At 38.2% G+C, this 22530-nt stretch overlaps 1 protein-coding gene across 2 annotated transcripts; it reads right to left on the reverse strand.

Moving 5' to 3' along the window:
- Nucleotides 1–2839: 2839 nt before the first annotated feature.
- On the reverse strand, nt 2840–22421 carry LOC117552927 (glycine receptor subunit alpha-2-like). 2 transcript variants are annotated; one of them, XM_034226635.1, is made up of 10 exons: nt 21162–22421; nt 20294–20421; nt 19495–19562; nt 12823–13046; nt 11436–11518; nt 9019–9156; nt 8700–8914; nt 7556–7714; nt 6916–7008; nt 2840–4578 (listed from the first exon to the last, which is right to left on the reverse strand). In XM_034226635.1, the coding sequence occupies exons 1-10, from the start codon at nt 21218–21220 to the stop codon at nt 4309–4311; spliced, it is 1437 nt and encodes a 478-aa protein (XP_034082526.1). In that variant the 5' UTR covers nt 21221–22421; the 3' UTR covers nt 2840–4308. The 2 variants fall into 2 exon arrangements, with proteins under 2 accessions (XP_034082526.1, XP_034082525.1); XM_034226634.1 differs by having other exon boundaries at nt 6916–7011.
- Between the last annotated feature and the right edge of the window lie 109 nt (nt 22422–22530).

Consider the following 22530-nt stretch of genomic DNA (forward strand, 5'->3'; position numbering starts at 1 on the left):
ACAGACTTACTAAGATTAAGTATTCAGTATATAAAGTGTGTTTTTCAGGTACATAAAGGTTCTTCAGATATCATGAACTGCATTTTGTTTATCAATATATACATAATCTTTTCCATTGATAGGACTCGTTTCATATACATGACGATTCTTGGCCCATCCACATTTTTCGAGGGAAATTTATCAAAATAAAGTCATGACTCGTGACATATGACTTCTTAATGACAAACTATACAATGTATTTTTTTAGATCTTTAATATAACTTCTTTATGACATACTATACTAATACTTTTTGAGGACATACCATATTATGACATAAAAAAAAATAAAGTATCATAGCGAATTACATTTTTAGTTTTTTTTCAAATGCAACACTTTGACTTATTTTTATATTTTTTGACATACTATTACGTACATCTTTATAAATTTAAACATAATCTACCAATACTTTATCATACTAAACTATGACTTTATCCATTATATTTTGCACATGTAACTATACTTTTATACATTTTCTTCATAATTTCTTTTATCCATGTACTTTTTCTTTTAATGTTTAATTGAACTATTCATATCTTAAACTGCACTGTAACTTTTATCCATGTATTTTTTCTTTTAATGTTTCTTTTATTAGCTTTTCTTTTTAATGACTGATTTTAAATGCCTTTTTCTTAATGTCTTTCATTTTTTGTAAAGCACTTTGAATTGCCTTGTGTTGAAAAGTGCTATATAAATAAACTTGCCTTGCCTTGCCATGCCTTTGAATAATGTACTATGATTTTTTTAACTATTCTTCAAGATACTGTACTATGACATGTTTTTATATTTTTGGAAATAATCTTTTATCATGTTTTAGCCTACCATTCATTGTTATGATATTTTGTGCAATACTTTACAATTACCTTTTATATTTTTTCGAAAATATTATACTATGACTTTCCCAATAATCATTTAATTTGTTTTAATATTTATGTTTACACTACTACTTTTATATTTTTGGAAATAATTTGCTTTTTTATGACTTACTTATATCATAGTGTGTATTTTTATGACATGCATTTGTGAGTTTATTAATGATATTTTTTGACAAAATATATTAAGATTTGTTTACGATCGTATTGACATATTATACTATAACTAGTTTTAGTATTTATTTGACGTGCTATTCTAGGACTTTATTTTGATGATTTTCAACATACTACACTATGACTTTTTCCATTTAAAAAAAAACCTCAATCATATGTTTATTATTTTATTCAGACATCCATTCATCCATTTGCAATATCAATGTAAACCACTGATATCTCAATATAATGTGCAATGACAATATTTATTTTTCATGCATGTTTATGATTTAGTTAGTCTACTATTGTATTTATATTTTCATTTAACTGTTTAAACTATTAATTATGTTTTTCCTGTTTACTGATTTAATATATCTTGTGTTTTGCTTTAATGGTGCCTCTTGTTTTTGCACTGTCCCTGCAGTCAAACTAATACAATATTATCTTAGATCATGATTTCTCTTTTTTATGACATACAGTACAAAATAGTTTTTGTTATGCCTTACTTCACTATGTCTTTTTTTCTAAGAGATACTATTTGAATACCATACAATGACTTTTAGATATTTCAATATACTATTTTATTACTTTTTTCAATTTTCTTTGACATAAACTATGACTTTTTTCCGTATTTTTTCAACATATTTCACTTTTTAGACATACTATACTAAGACTTGTTACACATCTTTCAACATAATTTACATGACTATTTTTTGACATGCTATACTATGATTTTAAAGAAATATTTGTACTATTTGTGTCATACTTCAGATTTAGCGAACCAAATAAATTCAGATATTTTCGACCAACCAAACAGTGACGATTTTTCTGATATTCTCAACATACATAGCCTACTATGTTTATTTTCCTGAAATTATATGCCGTTTTTTATAATGTTTTGTGGCAAATAAAGAAAGTGGATTTTTGTCAATGTCCAGGTTGAAGGTTCAAATCCCAACCCTGCTGTCATAATGTGTATGTGACCTTTGGCAAGATAAGATTTGGCAATCTTATTTTGAAAACAAATTTTTCGACATACGACTATGTTGTTTTTCTGACATTTTCTAGATACTACAGTTTACTATGACATTTTCTTTCAGAAATGTTCAAACATACTATACTATTCTGAAAATGTTGACATACTATACTTTGTCGTTCGACTGAACAATCAACACTGCTCCCAGTAAAGCATACACCATGATCTCAATCATATGTTTATTCTTTCATTCAGACTTGACATACAAAGTACCATATTGTAATTTTCACTTTTCTACATCAGTATTTGTGACATACTATTTTGTGTTCTTAAGACATACTTTACCATTACTTGTTTACTGTTTCCTTGGTTTAATTCCTAATGATACTTTATATATTAAAGGTGGGGTAGGTACATTTGAGAAACCGGCTCGAGATACACTTTTTTTATATTCCATGGAATGCTCTTAACATCCCGATAGCAATGAATATCCTTAAGTGACAAAAAATCCATACAAAAATTCATCTGTGGAAACCGTAGTACTGTAAAAAGCACGACCAATCATTTGAGCCGGCCCGGCTAAAATAACTGGATGCCCTACCTGCCTGTCAGCCTTCCATCTGTGCACAAACTTATGTCGTGCCCTCATTGGTCATGTGCGCGTTCGTGTGTGTTGGAGGAGGGGCTCTGTAAGGAAGTGGCAGATTTTTTCCGGTTGTGTATTTTCAAATTCTAGCGCACTCGAGCTGGTTTCTCCAAAATTACCTACCCCACCTTTAAGATAAACTCAATGTAACAGAAAACATTATTAGCGTTTAATTTAGTATTTTTACATTTCTCAATAAAACAGTAGCATACACCTCTTTCAATAACTTTATCTAGCAGTAAAGAACATTGCAAAAATCAAAAGTCATTTTTATATTTCATCCATGATGTCCGCACATATTCTCTAATCTCTCATCATTTCCTCATTGATATTTACAGTATAAAAAGAGACCATTGATGCTTCAGAGACGTAATGTGCTGATGTATGCAGCCCTGTGGCAGCTACATTTTAAATCAAATATTAATGATAGCTTCACTTTATTGCAATATTTATTTTTAAAATGAGGCGAGGTTTCTAGAAATTGTCTTCGTCTCAGGGCATTCATACACATACATTATGAACAATTATAAACCCGACAGAGGAAAGTATTAGAGGGAAAACATTTCTAGCAAGATTATGCTTTTTACCATTAAAGAATTTCATAGTTTGACTTCATGGCTGATATTAAAGTCCCATCCTTTGGTTTAGACCCTGGCATGCTGTTATATTTGGACTGTATGTAGACTGCAAAACAAGTGTACTCATTATGTATCAGGGTACAAAGCATTTATTTTGTATTGACCAACAAAGGATTTCCTTTTTTGTTTCTAAAGAAAAAACCAGACAGTTAATACTCAGTGTTACTTAGTCGGGTTAAACACCGATACACCTGGCATTGTGCAGACCTGAGGAGACCTTAGTACATTATGATGACTGATCCCATGTACCCTGATGGTGGTCGAGGTTGATTAATGATAAAAAACATATCTTCTATATTTGGCTATGCTTTGCTATGCCATTATATCAATATATAGTAACTTCATAAAATATCTGGACAATATCCATCAGTCCTTTAGGCCTGATGCAGTAAATGCAGTAATTTAAAATGAAACATATTTCAAAAACAGATTATTCCAGTTCTTATTACACAAAGGAGGGTTATAAATGTGAACTGATAAATATCATGTCTGTAAGAAAATAAAGAGCATTCAAACCTGGATTAGCGAAGCCTAATAAAATATATGTATTTTCCTTTAATGTATTTTCCAGGCCTGTAAAGCAAAGTTGCTACTTTTGTAGTGACATGTTATTTGTCTTGGTGGTAAGAAACCTGTGTTATGGGAAACAGTTGACAGCAGGAATATTAGAATAAATAATGTATGCCTGTAGAGGAAGTGCTACAGTGAAGCTACAGTATCTGGCCATACAGACATTTCCCGTAACAAATTGTGAGGTGATATACTTAAGATGCATACTGTACACTGGTGTGCAATGTATAAACCATCAGTGCGGAGAAAAAGTGCATTTCTTTTTAAATTATTCAAAGTTTAAAGAAACCCATGAATGCTTCCATGTCATAGAAATGTCCATGGCACTGGACATGCAGTCACAACGCATCTGCAGGGCTCCGCTGAGGACTGTAAATGTTTCAGTGAGGACAGCAGGATTCAAGGTATCCGCTTCCTCACGGCGCGGCTAGAAGGTCTTCATGCCGCAGGACTTTGTAGGTGAGCCAGTAGAGGACATTAAACATGAGGAAACTCATGGGGAACACAGCTCGGGCGATGGTATCAATCCTTTTTGCTCGATCCACAAAGCGCTTGCGGATGTCGTAGAAACCCAAACCAGGAGGTAGATCGGCAGAGACCGGTGCATCCATTTCTGCTACACCTACTGATGACAGCGCAAGTCCATAACTCTGGAAGAGGAAACCCTGGTTTGTCATTTCATCCTCCTGGAAAGAAAAAGACACAGTAAAGAATGGCCCAATGAAATCTTCAGCCTAAAGCTTAAACCCTGAACCTTTAAGCCCTTAAGTACCATAGGAACCTACACTACCTCACAGGATATATTTAACTCTTAATTTTAAAGGTCACCTATTATGCAAAATGCACTTTTTGATGTCTTTTATACATACATATGTGTCCCCGGTGTGTAACGAGACAGAAAATCTCTTTTCCTCCTTACCCACATCTCAAAAAAAGGGGGTACAACGGAGCTGATCCAGATTTGCTGAGAACTTGACGGCATTACTGAAATGGGCTGGCTTTACATTGAACTCCTGGCAACGTCCCGCTGTTGACTATGTTGACTATGAGCTGTATCAGAAACAATGCGCAACGTGTTTTGGAAGTAATGTGGTCTGTGTTTACATTAGCAAGCATTGCTAACACTCAGAGCTAACGCTGTACTGGAGAGAGTATGTTTAAAGAAGCCGGATATAAAAAGGTACTGTCCTTGTGGTAAACCCGCGGTAGAGAAAGCGTTTGAGCTCCATACTGTTTCATAAATAATGCTTGATGTGGTTTGGAACATGATATGGCGTTTAATCACTGCTTGCATGCAGACTCTCTAAAGCAACTTGGTTACATTTAAAGGGCCAGACCCAGAATCAGCACTTTAGTAACAGGGCTGAAATAGAGGGGTGTGAGGCATGCTTCAATGGGTGAACTGTTTGGTAATTTGAGCAAAACACTTCAGATACATGTTTTGTATAGATATGGCCCTATAATATATTGTTCAAATATAGCATAATAGGTGACTTTTAAATATATATAGTACACTGTGTTTATATGTCTGGTAGATTGGCATATTAGAGAGTATTCTAATGTATTCTGTATAATCTAAAGTGTTTGGATACTCCTCTGAATGTGTGTTTCTTACTGAGAATATTGTTTTTACATTTTTATTTTGTTATGTTTATCTTTATTTGATTTGTATTATATTATATTTTTAAGAAATGTTGTAATTCTTGTAGATTGACTGTCAAAATTCTGCTGTGACAAAACGATCTCCCAACCTGGGATAAATAAAGTATCTTAGTCATGTCACCAAGTGTCTGAGAGTGTCAGGCGGCACAGATTTGAAGTGGTTTACATCGGAATCATCATGTTACCATGGCAATGTCAAAACCTGTTATGTACGCTTTTGGTTTAGGGACTTTTTTGACCTTTTTATACCTTCTTCACGGATCATTTCTATTGCAAGGCACTTTACAAAGTGAAGAGGTCGAATATTACATCTACACATTTTTGCGAAAACAGCAATTTAGTATAAAATACTTTAGCTTATGCTTGGATTCCCCTCATTTAATTTCTTATGTAGCATCTTAAATCATTAATGTTTCCGTGTGAATTAAACATGCCATGCTAAACTCTTTGTGCAAATCGTCCTTGTTTATGATTTTTTAAATGCTTCCCCTGCTAACTCTTTTTCTCACGCCAAAATGCTGTTCATTTTATGCAACTCCCTCATCCAAAGTCAGCAGAAATGTTTAAGAAAGTTCAGAAAGCACTCAAAATGTCTGCGAAAGAACCGCACTGTGTGACCCTTAGGATTTACTGGGAACTCTCCGTTAGTCTTTCAGTGTGGAGATTTAGGATGAGCCAATAACTTTCTGCTCTGAGAATCACACACCTGTACACTGATTGGCTGCTTTTAAACTGAATCAGAACCAAAATCAGGTTTACTGCCTAGCAGGCAGTGGTGTAAAGTAACTAAGCAGACTTACTCAAGTAGGAATTTGTACTTTACTTGAGTATTTACATTTTGTGTTGCTTTGTACGTCTACACCACTACAAACTCAGAGGTAAATGGTGTACTTTTACTCCACTAAATGTATTTAATAGCTTTAGTTTTACAGATGTGGATGAATGATGTGAAATATAATCAAGTCTTAAACCAGACTGTAGTTCCACCTGGAGTAAATCCACAAGCTACCCTGCAGTATACAAAGTCATTCAAACTAGCTGCACCTTTACCAGCTTTGAGAACACTTTCATGATCAATCATTATAAAACATATCATATATATTATTCTGAAATGGATCTGCATAATGAGTACTTTAACTTTTGGTACTTTAAGTATATTTTGATGCTGGACTTTTACTTGCAACAGAGTATTCCTACACACTGGTACTTTTACTCAAGTACAACATCCGAGTACTTCTTCCACCACTGCAAGTAGGTTAACACATACGTACAAGCAATTTGATGCAAGAAATGTAAATACACAGCAAAGTAAATCCAGTGAGACTATGACAGTAGAAGGAGCTCCAGGTGACAGAACGTACCTTGGCGCAGGCGGAGCACTGCTGGGAGACGTTCCCGTGAGGAGTGTTGTTGCCTGACATGTTTTTTCCTTTCGACTTACTGTCACCGCTTCCCTGCTGATAGGGGGAGGGAGCGGGGGCACACAAATGTAATCAATGAAATCATCACACAGGCTGCATTGATTTGCAAACATGGCACAGTGCTATGTGTTCAAATCTGCATCAACAAACATCTGTTGCAAACAAAGTGAACACAAGTGTGACATTAATGTGAAATGAGACCACGTGACAGCGCATCCAGAAAACATCTCAGCAGCACGCTCCTGACAGACGAATAAGAACAAAGGATTCATGCAGATGTTTTGTGCATTGTCTTGTAAATATTACAAGGCATTAATGAGTCCTGCAGCTGCTGTCACGCTGCTTCTTTTTGAGAAATATTTCCTCTTTAAACATGGTTTGGCCTACTTTGTCTCCTCTATTTTTCTTCAACAAGATGCTGAGAACCGTGGAATAAGGTGATGGTTAGAATTAATCACAGGTCAGTGCTGCTGCAGTTCCCGGCTCGCTGCAGCTGAGTCGTGCAGCTCGTGCATGTCTGGGCGCAGAGAATAACAGGTGACAGGCGCCCGGGGGGGCTGAGTGGGTGGGGGGCACTCACAGTTCTCTGACGCTGTTGCTCTTTGAGCTTCTTCCTCAGTCTGAAGAACTCCTTGTGCTGCCGTGAAACAAAATTAACGGCCGCATACTCCAGCAGCGCGGCAAACACGAAGAGAAGGCACACCGCCATCCAGATGTCTATGGCTTTCACATAGGACACCTGTGACACAGAGCAGAGGAGTCATTAGATAACATGAGCACTCATGCCATGTTAGGCAGTGACATGAAAGACATGGGTTAACAAACTCTGTTGGATCACCTTGTTATCATTGGTTTAACAAAGAGGTGGAAGAGGTTTTACATAACTACATTACTGTTCTGTAAAAACAAAAAAATATGTTAAACTATTTTTTAAAGTCCACAAGATTTGACTAGTATTAATAACATGTATTATTATCATTGATGCATCTAAATGGGAACTGCGGTAAGTAATGTTGTAATACTATAATCTGTGGCAATGTTTCATATTTTATAAACCAATGAAATATTTTGTATTTATAATCTTATTAGGAAAAGTAACTAGTAGCTATAGATGTAAAATACATGCAGTACAGTATAAAAATCCCCACGTTTGCATCATTGATAATACAAAGATTGAAATACACTTATCCATATACATTTTAATTTATAAAATGTTGATTGAATATTACCATTTAATGTGTCTCTATAAAATAAAAACAACTGCTGCAGAAACATATGATAAGCATATGTATGAAATGCTGCATATCATTATTGATGTAGGTTTTACTGTAAAGCCCTACATAAAGCTGGACACCTTAATAATCCATATAAAAGAATATTGTATTTGTCTGAATAGAAGTTTTGATATTTAAAGTACAGTTTAGAGTACAATCATAAATATTAATACATTGTGCCCAATGCTTTTACTTGTAATGGAGTAGTTTGAAATGATGGCATTGGGACTCATCTTAAAAATAAATGGAAATAACATATTGAATTCCTAGTTTGAGAATGAATTGTTAAAAAAAACCTGGGCGTCAAAGACTGTTACAATAATTTGTAAAGTTGAAACATGTACAGTGCTGAAAAACACTTCTTCCTGATATCATCCCAGACTATATAACACACAGTGTGTAACTTGCTTTGGTTTCTACTGTGAGATGTTGGATAGCTAACCCTCTGACCTTTGGCAGGGAGGCCCTGGAGCCAGAGCTCTGCGTCGTCATGGTGAGCACCGTGGTGATCCCCAGTCCCACCCTGGCCGGAGCCGCGTCCATGTTGATCCAGAAGGACACCCAGGACAGGATGACGGTGAGCAGGCTGGGGATGTACATCTGGATCAGGTAGTAGCCCATCTGCCGCTCCAGGTAGAATTTGACCTCAATGCAGGTGAATTTACCTAACCACAGGGGGAGATACAGGTGCACACTGACAGTCTTATTAGAAGTAGATTTACAGAGCTGATGGAGGATGTTGCTCCGCAGGTGGTCACGTGTCCTATACCTGTGTTGTAGTGCTTGGTGCAATAGCCCAGGCCTTTCTCCTCCTTCAGCACAAACTGAGGGAGGGTCAGGTCGTCGGCCACCTGCACGGCCCCCACATCCAGCCACTCGAAAATCAGATCGTTCATGGTGTAGCCGACTGCAGGAGCACAGAGGGAGGGGAGGCCGGTGGTTATCCATCATTCAAACTTCAATTCCCTGGTTAGGGATGCTGTGTGGATTTAAATTGCTATGCCACATGCTTTGAATCTTTGTACATAATTATTTTCAGAGACAAGAAATCATAGTCTAATGATGTATCTAAAATGACATTTGAGTGTCTACAACATTCCTGGGAATTATGAATTGGTTGGTAGAAAAATAAAGAAATATTCAGTTTTATATTTTGTTTTTAACCACTTATTTACAGTCTATTTAGCTTCTATGTTTCATACTATAATATAGCTGGGTCAAGTACTTTTCTTACTTCTCTTTATTTTAGTCGTCCAGAAATGTTTTGATTTTCTTGCAAACATCCCGATGTGATATATCTCTTATGCGCCTCTATTTGCTATTTATGACATTAATATTTCTCACTTTTTAAAATGTATTTCTGAGATACTTCCAGATGAAGGGCAGTTTAAATCTACTTTAAAGGTCAGTTCTTACCAAACACATCTATCATCCTCCTACAAATAATATTCCATCACAAATAAATACACACCAAACTAAAATAAAATATCCTGTCTTTTTTTGTATATGTATTATTATCTTTACTGTGTTTATTATATATTGCTCTAATATCTTTGCAATATTAAAGAAGTATGAAGTCAATACTTTTTTTTAATTATTCTTGCACTGTATATTATTTGTAATTGTATATGTTTTTGGTATTTTCAAATGATGCATATACACTTTAATTTAAAGGAGACCTATCATGCTATATTTGAATAATATATTGTAGGGCCATACCTATATAAAAGGTATATTTAATATTATTTATACGTTTTTTTTTTCAAAATACCAAACAGATCATGCATTTTAGCCATGCCTCATTTTGCTCTATTTTGCTCTCCTCCACCCTGTGGAGGACCCTGTGGGACCACGCCCCCCTGCAAAGGAGGGGCCCGAGTTACCTCATGTTACCATGCTGTTACCATGCCATGGCAACCTCTCATTCCCCTGATTGGTGGAGAGTTTGCCATATAGGCGGAGCTCCTCGTCACTGACATCACACTATTTTCAAATCTGTATCAGTCTGTATCAGATCCGTTGCAACCCCGTTTTTAGAGATTTGGGTATGGAGGAAAAGAGAGAGGGTTGTGTTTTCTGACAATTGTGGCGCGTTTCCACTGCAGCGGGTAGCCCCATTTAAGCGTCCTTAACCGTCCTCAAGCGGCCAGGCCGGTTTTTGGTGGCGTTTCCATATAGCCTAGTACCGGCCAGCGGGTACTTTTTCCCTCTTTTTCCGGCCTCATAAAATCGTGGTTCCCTCAGACCAGGGCCAGGGCTGAACTAGTGACGTCAACACTCTCGACTGCTGATTGGTCAGAGAGAATCGTCACAAGATTGCGCGCGAGTTCATCCCTAGCGTCGCATATATATCTAGAAGCAAGCTTGCAGCATTTTTATACACAGCATTTTGTAAACGGAGGAGCTACAAAAATGGCTACTTCTAAGAAAAGCACACCGTGGTCGACCGAGGAGGTGACGACGTTCTTTCATCTCATTGGGGATGATAAAATCCAGCGGGAGCTCGACGGAACAACGAGAAATGTAAAAGTGTTCCAGGATGTCTCTGCACAGATGTCCGAACGCGGATTTTCGAGGACTTTCCTGTAGTGTAGGGAAAAACTGAAAAAGATGAAGAGCGAATATCGCCAAGTAAAGGACAATAACAACACGAGTGGTGCGGGTCGCAAACAATGGAAGTGGTTCGATTTGTTGGACCAGATCTACGGCCATAGACCGGCCAACGTTGGGAGGGAGGGAGGCCTGGACTCTGCAACGGCTTTACTGGAGTCCCTGCAAGGTACGCTCACTTCTAACAAAGAAGTCTATTTTATCCTTACATTAATGTTCGACAACCCATGCTTTTATGGAGCCCCGAAGAGCTACATAGCTAGCTAATGCTTTTATGGAGCCCCGAAGAGCTACATAGCTAGCTAAAGGCAGATAGCCTTAGCTAGAGCTATTGTTTGCTAACACATATGTGCCATTGTTTACGTTCAGTTTTTCTTTTCTATAGTTACTGTTGCTATTTAGTATTGTGCTGCAGTAGTTTGTGGAATTAACAAGTCATTTTGCTGTTCTAGATGATTACATTGGGACTAGTTCCCTGACACACCGGGAACACATATTCATGTATAAAAGACGTACAAAAGTGCATTTTGCATGATAGGTCCCCTTTAAGGTTTTTAGAGTGTATTGGAAACTCACAGCTCTCCAGCTGCATCGTGCACTTCTGGCTGTCCATGGGGAAGTTTTTCAGATCCATGGGACAGGAAAGGACCAGTGTCAGCCTGGAAAAGAGAAACAGCAACACAGGAATGGCAGTGGGATGGAGTGTAAAATAAAAAGGTGATGCCCTCTACAAACACCCAGCTAGCCCACAGCAGTAAACCCACAGCAGCAGCCGCCTCCTGCCCATCTGTCACTCAAACTCTTTCCGCAGGCTCACACTACCCTCGAGTCACAGGAAGCCGCTCTGACTGTCCTCCTCTCCATTTTTCTACTCCACTGCACCCTGCATTAACCACACAAAGGCTAAGAGGTGCTGACAGGCAGATACCAGCCTTTATGGAGAGTAAAATGGATGAGAAACATAGCAGCACAATCAGAGGAAAGGGTTTCATTCAAAGTACGGAAGCCCTTTTTTTACGTGATCCAAAATTGTTTCTCTCTTGGCTAAAGAACGGGGTGGAATAGTATTTTTGCCATGGATAATGTTTTAATGTTACTTTTTTTTCTGTTACGTTTTCTAGCTAGTTTTGGACCAAAGAGGCTAAAGTGCACAACTACTTCATGTTCTAAATAGTTGTGTTGTTTTCCAAGTGAGTTTGAATTTCTACCTCCACTTAAATTCTCCCTCACCCAATACCATCAATGAGCAGGTTATAACAACACTTTTATTCAAGAGTATAACAACAATTTTCACTATCAGCAGATTTTTCTCACTGGCCTTTCAAGGCTTCCATACTCAAGACATATCAAATCTGAAAAAGGACCCTTTTCATAGATAGAGGGGCAGGCAAGGTCTCACAAACATGAGCGATAGGAGCAACACTGCAAAGAAGAGGAATTCATCTGTAGATATAGGGGCTAGCTAGCCTAATGTGAATAAATGGATAAAGGCAGAGCTTTTTATCCATTTTCAAACTTTAGACCCCGTTGTATTATGGGAGGTTGTTCCAGGTTGATACCCTGCACTCAGTCATCCCTTTTGAAGTTCAGTTAGGGAAGCTACTGTTTCTTTAGTTTCCCAGGGTTGCTAATAGAGCTTTACACACTGCTTCATCTTTCTTCTATTTTAATGAACTCCATTACGCTACAAATCACCACTGCTTTAGTGCCACATTATGACCCAACTCTGTTTTAGCCCGCAGTTATTATTCACAGTGAGTGCTGGTGAACACAATGATAGCTGAGCTGAACTGGAGTGAAACAAACATGTTGTTGGAATATCTTCAGAGGCTCGAGACTACAACTTCATGTTCTCTCGACGGCCTTAAAACGCCATGGAGCTGGGTCTGTAGAGCCAGATAGAGGAACATCCTGGTGCATTATAAACTCAGAGTGGATTTAGAGATCATTACAAGCAGATCACCTGATGCTGTAGAGGACGTTTCCGTTGGAGAATATCCTGAGCAGTTTGTTGTCTGTTGTGACCTCGTGAAAGTTAGCTCCCTTTTCATTTGCAAAGAACAGGTCAGGCTTCCAAATGGAGTCCAACATGGAGGGGTCCAGGTCCAGAGAGTCGTCCGGATATTCCTTATAGGCCAGCCGGGGGTCATTCCACTGCTGGCGCAGAAACACATTGAGCCGGTAGTCCTGTATAGAATTAAAACATATTGAGGAATTCATATTAAGAGTTATACATGACTGAAATAAAATATATAGCCATAGGTGGTTTCATTTTCTTGCCTTAGTAGAATCATATTGACATTTTAAAGGTAAATCATGTTATGCATTGTTTAATTCATTATGTATTGTAATTTAGTTGGACCATGTTATTCTATTTTACATATTTTAAATGAATCACTTGTATTTAAATTGTACCATTGTATTACATTTTATTGTTATATAATCAATATAGCTTTTATTTTACAGTGTTTTATCGGTCCACATTATTTTTCTGCTTGTCAGTCATCTGCAAAGCAAATTGCACTGCACTAACCTGTACGAAAGGTGCTAAACAAATAAAGTTTGAATTATTGATTGACGGCATTTCAAAAAATCTTTTTTTGAAACAAAATGCTAAAAAAACTGAAAACACAACACAATTCAGAATCAACCTTGCTGAACGTCCTGTGGCACCACATGCCATGGATAACTGCTTCCAGCTGACACACTGAGAGTATACATCAGGAATTGAAGAGGCCCTATTGTGCTTTTAGGGTCTTCGCTTTCCTGTAGTGTGTTTTATAGGTTTTTCTGCATGTAAATGGTCTGCAGAGGCTAAAATGTGCAGACCAGTGTGTTTCTCCCCCACACACTGAAATGCCTCCAATCATATCTCTAAGCGGTTGACCAATCACAATAGAGCCGTCCAGCTAACCAATCAGAGCAGACTGGGCTCTGGTTTCAGACAGAGGGTGGAAAGAGAAACTATGGATGGCATTAATTTGGCCTCCAGTGAGACTGTAAGGAATCTTGGTGTTATATTTGATCAGGATTTATCCTTTAACGCCCACATAAAATCAATTTCAAGGACCGCCTACTTCCATCTACGTAACATTGCAAAAATCAGGCATATCTTGCCTCAAAACGATGCAGAGAAACTAGTCCATGCATTTGTTACTTCAAGGCTGGATTATTGTAACTCTTTATTATCAGGGTGTACCAAGAAGTCAGTCAAGTCGCTTCAGCTGATTCAAAATGCTGCAGCTCGTGTACTAACCAGAGTTAGGAAAAGGGACCACATTACTCCTGTTCTGGCTGCCTTACACTGGCTCCCTATAGAACACAGGATAGAATTTAAAATTCTTCTTCTCGCCTACAAAGCCCTTAATGGGCAGGCGCCATCTTACCTTAAAGAACTCATTATACCCTACTGTCCTACTAGGGCATTGCATTCCAAGAATGCAGGGTTGTTGGTTGTTACTAGAGTCTCTAAAAGTACAATGGGAGCCAGAGCCTTTTCTTATCAAGCTCCACATTTGTGGAATCAGCTTCCAGTTTGTGTTCGGGCGGCAGACACCCTATCCGTTTTTAAGAGTGCGCTTAAGACCTTCCTTTTTGATAAAGCTTATAGTTAGGGCTGATTAGATTCAGCCCCTAGTTTTGCTGATATAGGCTTAGTTTGTCGGGGGACATCTTACTTCTTCCTTCTCTCTGTCTATACCTGTGTACTCTCATGTTCCGATTAACCCAGCTTCCCCAAATGTCTTTCTTTTTGGTGTCTGTATACGCCGGGATCCGGAGTCATGGATGATCCTGCGGTCCTCTGTCCTGCATCGCGAGCCCTGGATCTTGAATCGTGGCTGTGGTCCTGGATCATAAGTCCTGGATGGATATCCTCGTGGATTCATCTTCCTATTATACACACATGCATTTCCAAACATTTGGACTACCTATGCTGCAAATGTATTATCTTTTCAATTTACACACGGCATCTATTGCACATCTGTCCGTCCTGGGAGAGGGATCCCTCCTCTGTTGCTCTCCCTGAGGTTTCTCCCATGTTCCCTTTAAACTGTGGGTTTTCTTCGGAAGTTTTTCCTTGTACGATGTGAGGGTCTAAGGACAGAGGGTGTCGTATTGTCATACTGATATTCTGTACAAACTGTGAAGTCCACTGAGACAAATGTAACATTTGTGATATTGGGCTATATAAATAAACATTGATTGATTGATTGAAAGAGGTGCTGCAGCACAGGCTGTATGAGAAAAATAAAGAGCTTTTTGAACATTAAAGCATGGAGACATGTCACAGTAGAGACACTACATACAAATATGAACTTACAAATGAGTATTATAGATGCCACTTGAACATAGTTAGCCCTGTGCATCACTTTTTACTGTGCCCTGGTTTCCATAAGGTTATGTTTTCTGTATTTGCAGCTTGCGCTAGTGAATAATTTTCTCTTGCTTGTCAGTTTGCATAACTCTCTGCCTCTAAGTATTTTGGGGGGGGGGTAAGATCGGGTACACTGGAACAAGTCTCAAGCCAAAACAAATGAACCTGCAGCGCATGGCGCGCGCACTCAAACTCTGTCTGCGCAAAGATAAATAAATGAATGCTGACAAACAGACTTGAGTGCTCATAACCTGAATGACAGAAAACCCCACTTACAATTTCATTATTTAAAATATGATGACTGTGCCTAGAGGTATTTTTGAAAAAAGGATGTCTTTCTAAGGGAGTAAAAAACAAGACTCTTGAAAACAGGATTTGTCCTTACCCGACAGACGGAGGGATAAGAACATCCTCGCTGACATTTTGTAATGAACGTACAAGATGGTGTTAAAGCCATACATTACTCATCGTCTAATGACACTATGTGTAGGCATCATTAAACCTGCTCCAAAGGGTAGAAGAGCCAGACAATAAAAAAGGATCTGATAAATGGGCAGGCTTGTATTATTACAAAATCAACAATAAATGATGATAGATTAAGCTATAGAGCAGTTTGTAAAGTAGGTTAAAATAGCATTGTCTTTACCAGCTGCATTATAATAGTGATTTTTACACTTACATGTTTAAAATATCATTCTCAAATTGGCCGTACTGCATTCATGTTTATGTACTTTTTTTATTTTTATTCAAAGAGTAGCAACGAAGAAAACCTCTGTACTTTGTCCCCCACAGTTTTAACATGATTCTTACCAACATAAATCCGTGGCACATATTCACACAGCCTCTACATACGGACGATAAAATGACTATGAAACTGACTGCTACAGCATCACTTTTAACCGTGATTCCTGTAAAGGTCCTGATAGGAAACTGTTTAAATATTGTATTGCCCCCGCTCTGCCATGTTTAGAATCATTTGAAAGAACAACAGGTCCACATCGTCTATCGCTGACAGTAGAGGACTAGAGGTAAGCCCATAGAATGTTGACTTTAACATCCTCTTCTACGCACTGGTCCAATATTGTGATATTGGCTATTTTGCCTCCATAACATATCTTCTTTTTAAAGGGGCCCTATTATGTTTTTTTAGTTCTCCCACACACCCCCCGTCCTGCCTTACGTCCATAACATAGTGACATCATAACAATTGCATTTCAACAGAGTGGTGCAGGGATGACGTATTTACCCAGAAATAAACTGTGCATGGGTTCCCTCGACAAAAAAGCAATGGGATTTCTCCATAGGATTTTGGAAAATAGCTCGAAATAAGGTCTGTGGAAAACGAACCTGTTGGATGAATGCACGTTTTGTTCAGCCGGATAATATCCACATGTCTACCATACTTTTATAATTTTCTAATCATGAATCTAATCGCCAGAAGTAAAATGCTAACGTTATGCTATAAACGAACTAAAGCCAAGTATAGCAGGGTCGCACAACTTCAACGTCAACTTAAATTCGATATTCAAAAAATACAGATTCAAAATTGTACAAGTTGGAACAGTTTGCAAGAGCGCAGGCACTTCACAGCAGAACAGGGGCAAACAAACTTAGTGGGAGTGTTTACTAGGGATGTAACGATACCAAAAAAATAATATCGCGATAAAAAGTCCACGGTACGATATTTATCGCGATATTGGAAAAAAAATGTGAATCAATTTTTTTACTTGAATTTTTTTTCTTTATTAAATAATACATCTGATTTGTACAGCATTTTAGTAGGATAGTAGTATTTTAAAGTGTCAACAATATAATAATCAGACCCTGCAATAGAATAAATCAAGTTTCACTTTAGTTTTTCAAGTAACTCAACTCTAACTCACTCACTCACTCTCAGCATCATCAAGGTTATCTTTTAGGAATATGAGCATGTCCACATTTCGAGGTATAAGCTGGGATGTTTGGGCGTTTGCAATATCCCCTGCTGTGGAAAAAACTCTCTTGCTTGGTACTGATGTTGCTGGGACAGAGAGATATGCTTTGGCCATGGGTAACAGCAGTGGGTAAAACTGTGCATTGTCTCTCCACCACTTCAAAAACAATACAGTTTTTGCCAAGAAGGTGAGGCTTATGGACAGGGCGAGATATAAATATACTGTTGGTACTTGTCAATGTCTCTAGGTATGTACATGTAGATGTAGCCCTGTAAATATGATGTCCTTTATTGTTATCCGTTGTTTTATGTTCATGTTGTAACCTACTTGCTGCCATGTTGGACAGGTCTCCCTTGAAAAAGAGATTGATGATCTCAATGGGACCATCTGGTTGAATAATTTTTTTTTTTTTAAAATCGCGGTATATTTTGTCAGTCTCACGACGGTATTGAGACATTTATTTACCGCGAGATCACGATATTCGATATGTCGTTACATCCCTAGTGTTTACGTGTTCGGTGTAATGACGTACAACGTCCTCGACAACTTCTGTAGTCCTATTCAGCCACATGTTAACAACCATCGTTTTTCAGACACGCAAACTCTTCAAGAATCACCAGTGGGGTCACTGCTGATGTATTTAATGTCGTAGAACAAAACGTGATCCGTCTCTTAAATTTGTGTCAACCACAGACCTTATTTCCAGCTATTTTCCAAAATCATCTGGAGAAATGTCATTGACTCTGAGACGAGGGAACCCGTAGTGGTAAAATGCTAACTCACTTCCGGGTTTTAGGACTCGTCACTGCACCACTCTATTGGCTGGTGGTTCAACATATTCTATGTGATGTGAGGCTAAGGGGAGGGACATATGTAAGCGGTTGACCAAACACAAAAGAGGTGGCCAGCTAACCAATCAGGGCACTGGGCTCTGGTTTCAGACAGAGGGTGAAAGGTGCTGCAGCACAGGCAGTATGAGAAAAATAAATACCTTTTTAAACATTAAAGGTCCCATGTCATGGCCATTTCTACTGATCATAATTCAATTGTTGAGGTAATACTAAACTACATTTATATTGTGCTATTTTCCAAACTCACATTGGTTTCTCATACAGCATCTCTGTATAGTATGTGTATTCACTCTGTCCTAAACGGCTTGTTGGAGCTCCTGCCCCCCCCCCCTCCCTGTGAGCCCAGTGGCCGTCTGCGAGACAGCGCGGAACACAGCATGGGCACACATGCACACCCGCAGCCTGGCTGGGAGTTTGTGTGTGTGCCCAGGTTGAGTTCCGCGGTGTTTCGCTGTCTCGCCAACCCCACACCAGTGAGCCAGCTCACAGTGTCCCGCTCCTCGCAGCAGCAAGCCTCGCAACGTCCCGCCGTGTGTCAGTGTGTGTGAGGAAGTCCGCGGATTGGTCCAAACGTAACGGCTACGCGGACGTTACGTCACTATACCCGAAATACGTCACTATACCCAAGAAGTAAACAATGGAAAAAGAGAAATCCCCAACGAGGCGTTCTGGGGCAGCATAGAGTGTTAGAGTTTCACTCGCTACAGGGTGTACTTTGAGGGTTTGTGACTCTGCAGAGCGTTTACATGCATAACAAGCTACATAACACACAAGGGGACGGGTAATAACCAGAAAAGCATGACGTGGGACCTTTAAAGCATGGAAACATGTCACAGTAGAGGCACAAAATACAAATATGAACCAGAAAATGAGCATAATAGGGCCCCTTTAAATAATTAAAACAAAGATCCAAAATATACATTAAGGTTTTCACAGTCCTCTATTTTCATCTGTAATTTTCTTCTAAGTTTCCCGCAAAGTAAGCAGTACATAATGCCTTTGAGAAAACATATTAGCATTACCCTTTTAACTGAGTTTTACATTAGATATCTGTTTCCCTCAAAATTAGTTGTTTGTATAAGCCAGAAATCTTTAATTGAATAGTACTTACATACAACAACGTTAACTAGTTCAATTCCTTTTTAAATTTGGAAGTGTTTACAGGGGGGCTTGGTCATATATCCTTCATAGTACTAATAGATATATCACATTTTCCCTCTGTACATTTTTTTGATTATAATAAAATCAAGACTTTGAACCTAAGTTTATCCAATGTTGAATTTGTATTAATTTCTACTATTAATAAGATAATGCCTCATTTGCATTTTTAAACATAATGTGTGCAGAAACATGTCATACAATATCATTTTCTTGATGCAAGTGGGGAAGTTTTATGGTGATATCCATTAGTTGAAAAAGCAGATTTTCATCACCAGTTTATCATCCATAAAAAGTATGATAAAGAAAATCCTCACCATGGTTGTTTCAGTGATGGATCCGAAGCTGTTGATGAAGATGTTGCAGGTGACGTTGACAGGAGGACCTGACAGAAGCAGATTGTCATCACACATTACCCTCACAGTGATTTCTTCCAAAACACTCCTGATGTTTTTCTGAGCAGACCGCATGAAGTATTGAGGCCAACTGAGGAGCAGAATGTTTCAGGCAAAATCTCTCTCCTCTGCTCGCTCATAATGTGCCATGTTGTGTCCTGATACATAGACTTTTCTAAGAGGAGCAGCATGACATTGTGTTGTCATCTCCAGTACGCTACCATTAGTGTAGTATCCGTGGACCAGCGAAAACTTTAAATATTTGAGGGACTCATTCCTTCAGAGGCAATGATTTATTGATTCCCCTTTAGTTACATTAGTGTATTTATAGATAATCAGCTGGGATTTTCCCCACCATGCACTGATGAAGATGTGGAGCAAGTATGAAAAAAATATGATGTGTAACCCCCAGAGTGAGGGGGGGCGGGGGGAGTATGTCAGAGAGGATCTGCATTGGACTGAAATGGGCCTGTGGGGTAACATATGAGGGGAAGTGCACATCTATGACAAATCTCAACGAGAAGTCAGTGTAAAATAATCATCACCTACGGCTGTGGGTCAGAATGAAAACAGTAACCACACATGACAAACACAAGCCTGCAGCACCTCTTACTTCCGCCCATCTGTGGGGGATTTGTGCTACTTCACTGCCCAGATTGCACCGCAAAATCACCGTTTCCCCACACCTGTCATGTCGAGCCCCCACGCCACACAGCCTTACCTTTGAAGTTGGGTCTGATGCGGGCGTCGTAGCCGGATGTGCGTCCCATCAGTTTGTCCAGAAAGCCAGACGGAGAGGGGGGCTTGGCTGCCCTGCTGGGGAGCTTAATCTCCTTACAGAGCACAGACCTGCAGGACGACGGGACAAACTGTTATCAATAATACATGACTATTTCCCCCTATGCTCTTTATTTATGTCATTACTTAAAATAAAAAAATGTAAATCCGGATATGCTCATAATCATACATTTGATTTATAAACACACTTATAATATAAAAAACTCAAAATGTATTACAAGTACTAAATATTGTTTGGGGTAAATCGTATTATATAACTCAAATGTTACTTTTGGAAAGATACCTTACTATAAACGATGCTAAATATGTTTATTTAAATAATATGACTTTAGCTGGAACAGCACATGCATTACAACTGCATTAGTTACAAAACATGTTTATTTCAACTGTTAATACATTTGTAATAAACTGTATATAAAAATACATTTATGATTTCACTATTTTACATTTTAGCATAATTATAGACAAAGTTAAAATGGTCAGATTATTTATGAAATGACTTCAGCACACGTCTTAAAAACTAAGAATGATCTTCTTTTCTGGCTGTTCAGTATGTTCCTGCATCTCACAATAATCAACATTTTGTAGTCTTTGTATTTTAAATCAAAACATTTAATGCATCTCAATTTAACGATAACATCTTATTCCTTATTATTTTTAGTTATATACCCGTCAATGTCAAAGCATTGAAAATACAGCACACACCCATGTATTAACATTCCAACGGCTGATTAAAATGCATACAGCTTTCACCAACAAATAAGTTTAGCAAGGTTAACAAAGTATCTTACCTGCTGTGCAGAAGAACGAGAGAAGAAGCCCAAACTGTACACCAGATGTGCAACAGCATTTTAAGTTGGTAGAAAGAACAGCTGTAGGAGCGATGGAGGGAAGAAGATGAGCCGAGTTGTTGCTCCTCAGACTGACAGTGTGTTCTCTCCTCCTCCTCCCTCTCTGTAGGTGTAAAACACAGGAAGCAGCTGCTGTATTATTCACAAAGCCTGGGTTTGTGTGGATGTCTTCAAGCTGTATCTCTTTTTCATGGCCATGTGCATGTTCAAGGAATTACTGCAAGAATATTTAAAGAGACAGGAGCATTTCCAGAGTGGCCAGCATCCCCCCTCCCACCAGGGCATCAGATTAGCAGTAATACTTTTTGCATTAGAATTAAACTATTTATAAGAATACAATATTTAAAGATAAAATAAAACATTATTGTATGTATATCTTGTTTAACTAATGTCCAACAATTGCTGAGTAATGACAAAGCACTGCAAGAGATTAATACATTAAATCTAGAAAAAAGTGTAATCTCCCTCTTTCCAAATAGATTATTGTCCTTAAAATGATTTACATGTATGTCAATTCTACATTTCACTTAAAAAAACAACATGGTTTATAATGTCCTTTAGGGTGCACTCGTTTACAGAAGAGATCTGATCATTTAAATTAAGACTAAATAGTCTTTATAAAACATGCTTAATCACATCCTCCTATTTAGGACATATTCAAAGAAAAAGCAGCAAAGTGTAAAGCCAGATTGTCGTTGCATTAAATATATGATAAATATGAAATTAATATATATATATATCTCGACTAACTCAAGTGTAAGACGTTCCTTTAAGTGTCAGCTAAGATCCAGAGGTTATTTATGTTAAGCAGAACTGTCCCATGTTGCCCCGTCTAATTATTTCCTCCTCAGATCGCCAGGCGAATTAAAATACAAATGTGGAAGCACATGTTTATTCCTCCGTACAGAGGGGGAGGCAGTTCATCCATTTACATCATTTAAATTAACGTCAAAGATGGGCGATGGGACGTTATGGCTGCACGTGTTCCGCCTCACACTTGAGACGCTGTTCACCACACCAAAGTGTCAAAAAGGATAAGAAATGTGTGGGGATGCAAACATGAATGCAATCCTAATAACAAGAAGCCCACAGCAGAAACAACAACAAAAACAGCAATGTTTCTGCATGCTTGAACATCTTTACCTCCGGACAGGATAAGTAAGCCAAGTTGTTGGAGCACACATTTGCTTAATTAAATAAACTGTGAAATGTAGACATACATGTCAGGTGCCCTTTATACAACTGCCGGAGTACAGTGCTTTTATCTGAGGCAACAGTAGACCTTTAACTTCACCTCTCCATGTTAAAC

This window comes from Gymnodraco acuticeps, unplaced genomic scaffold, assembly GCF_902827175.1.
Source record: "Gymnodraco acuticeps unplaced genomic scaffold, fGymAcu1.1, whole genome shotgun sequence".
Classification (NCBI taxonomy): Eukaryota; Metazoa; Chordata; class Actinopteri; order Perciformes; family Bathydraconidae; genus Gymnodraco; species Gymnodraco acuticeps.

Excerpts from the sequence above, each read along its gene's own strand:
- LOC117552927 (XM_034226634.1), bottom strand. The coding sequence starts at position 21,220 with ATGCTGTTGCACATCTGGTGTACAGTTTGGGCTTCTTCTCTCGTTCTT. Across the intron at positions 13,047-19,494 it reads CCATCACTGAAACAACCATG|GACTACCGGCTCAATGTGTT; the intron begins GTGAGGATTTTC and ends AATTCTATACAG. Across the intron at positions 9,157-11,435 it reads CACGATGCAGCTGGAGAGCT|TCGGCTACACCATGAACGAT; the intron begins GTGAGTTTCCAA and ends GTGCTCCTGCAG.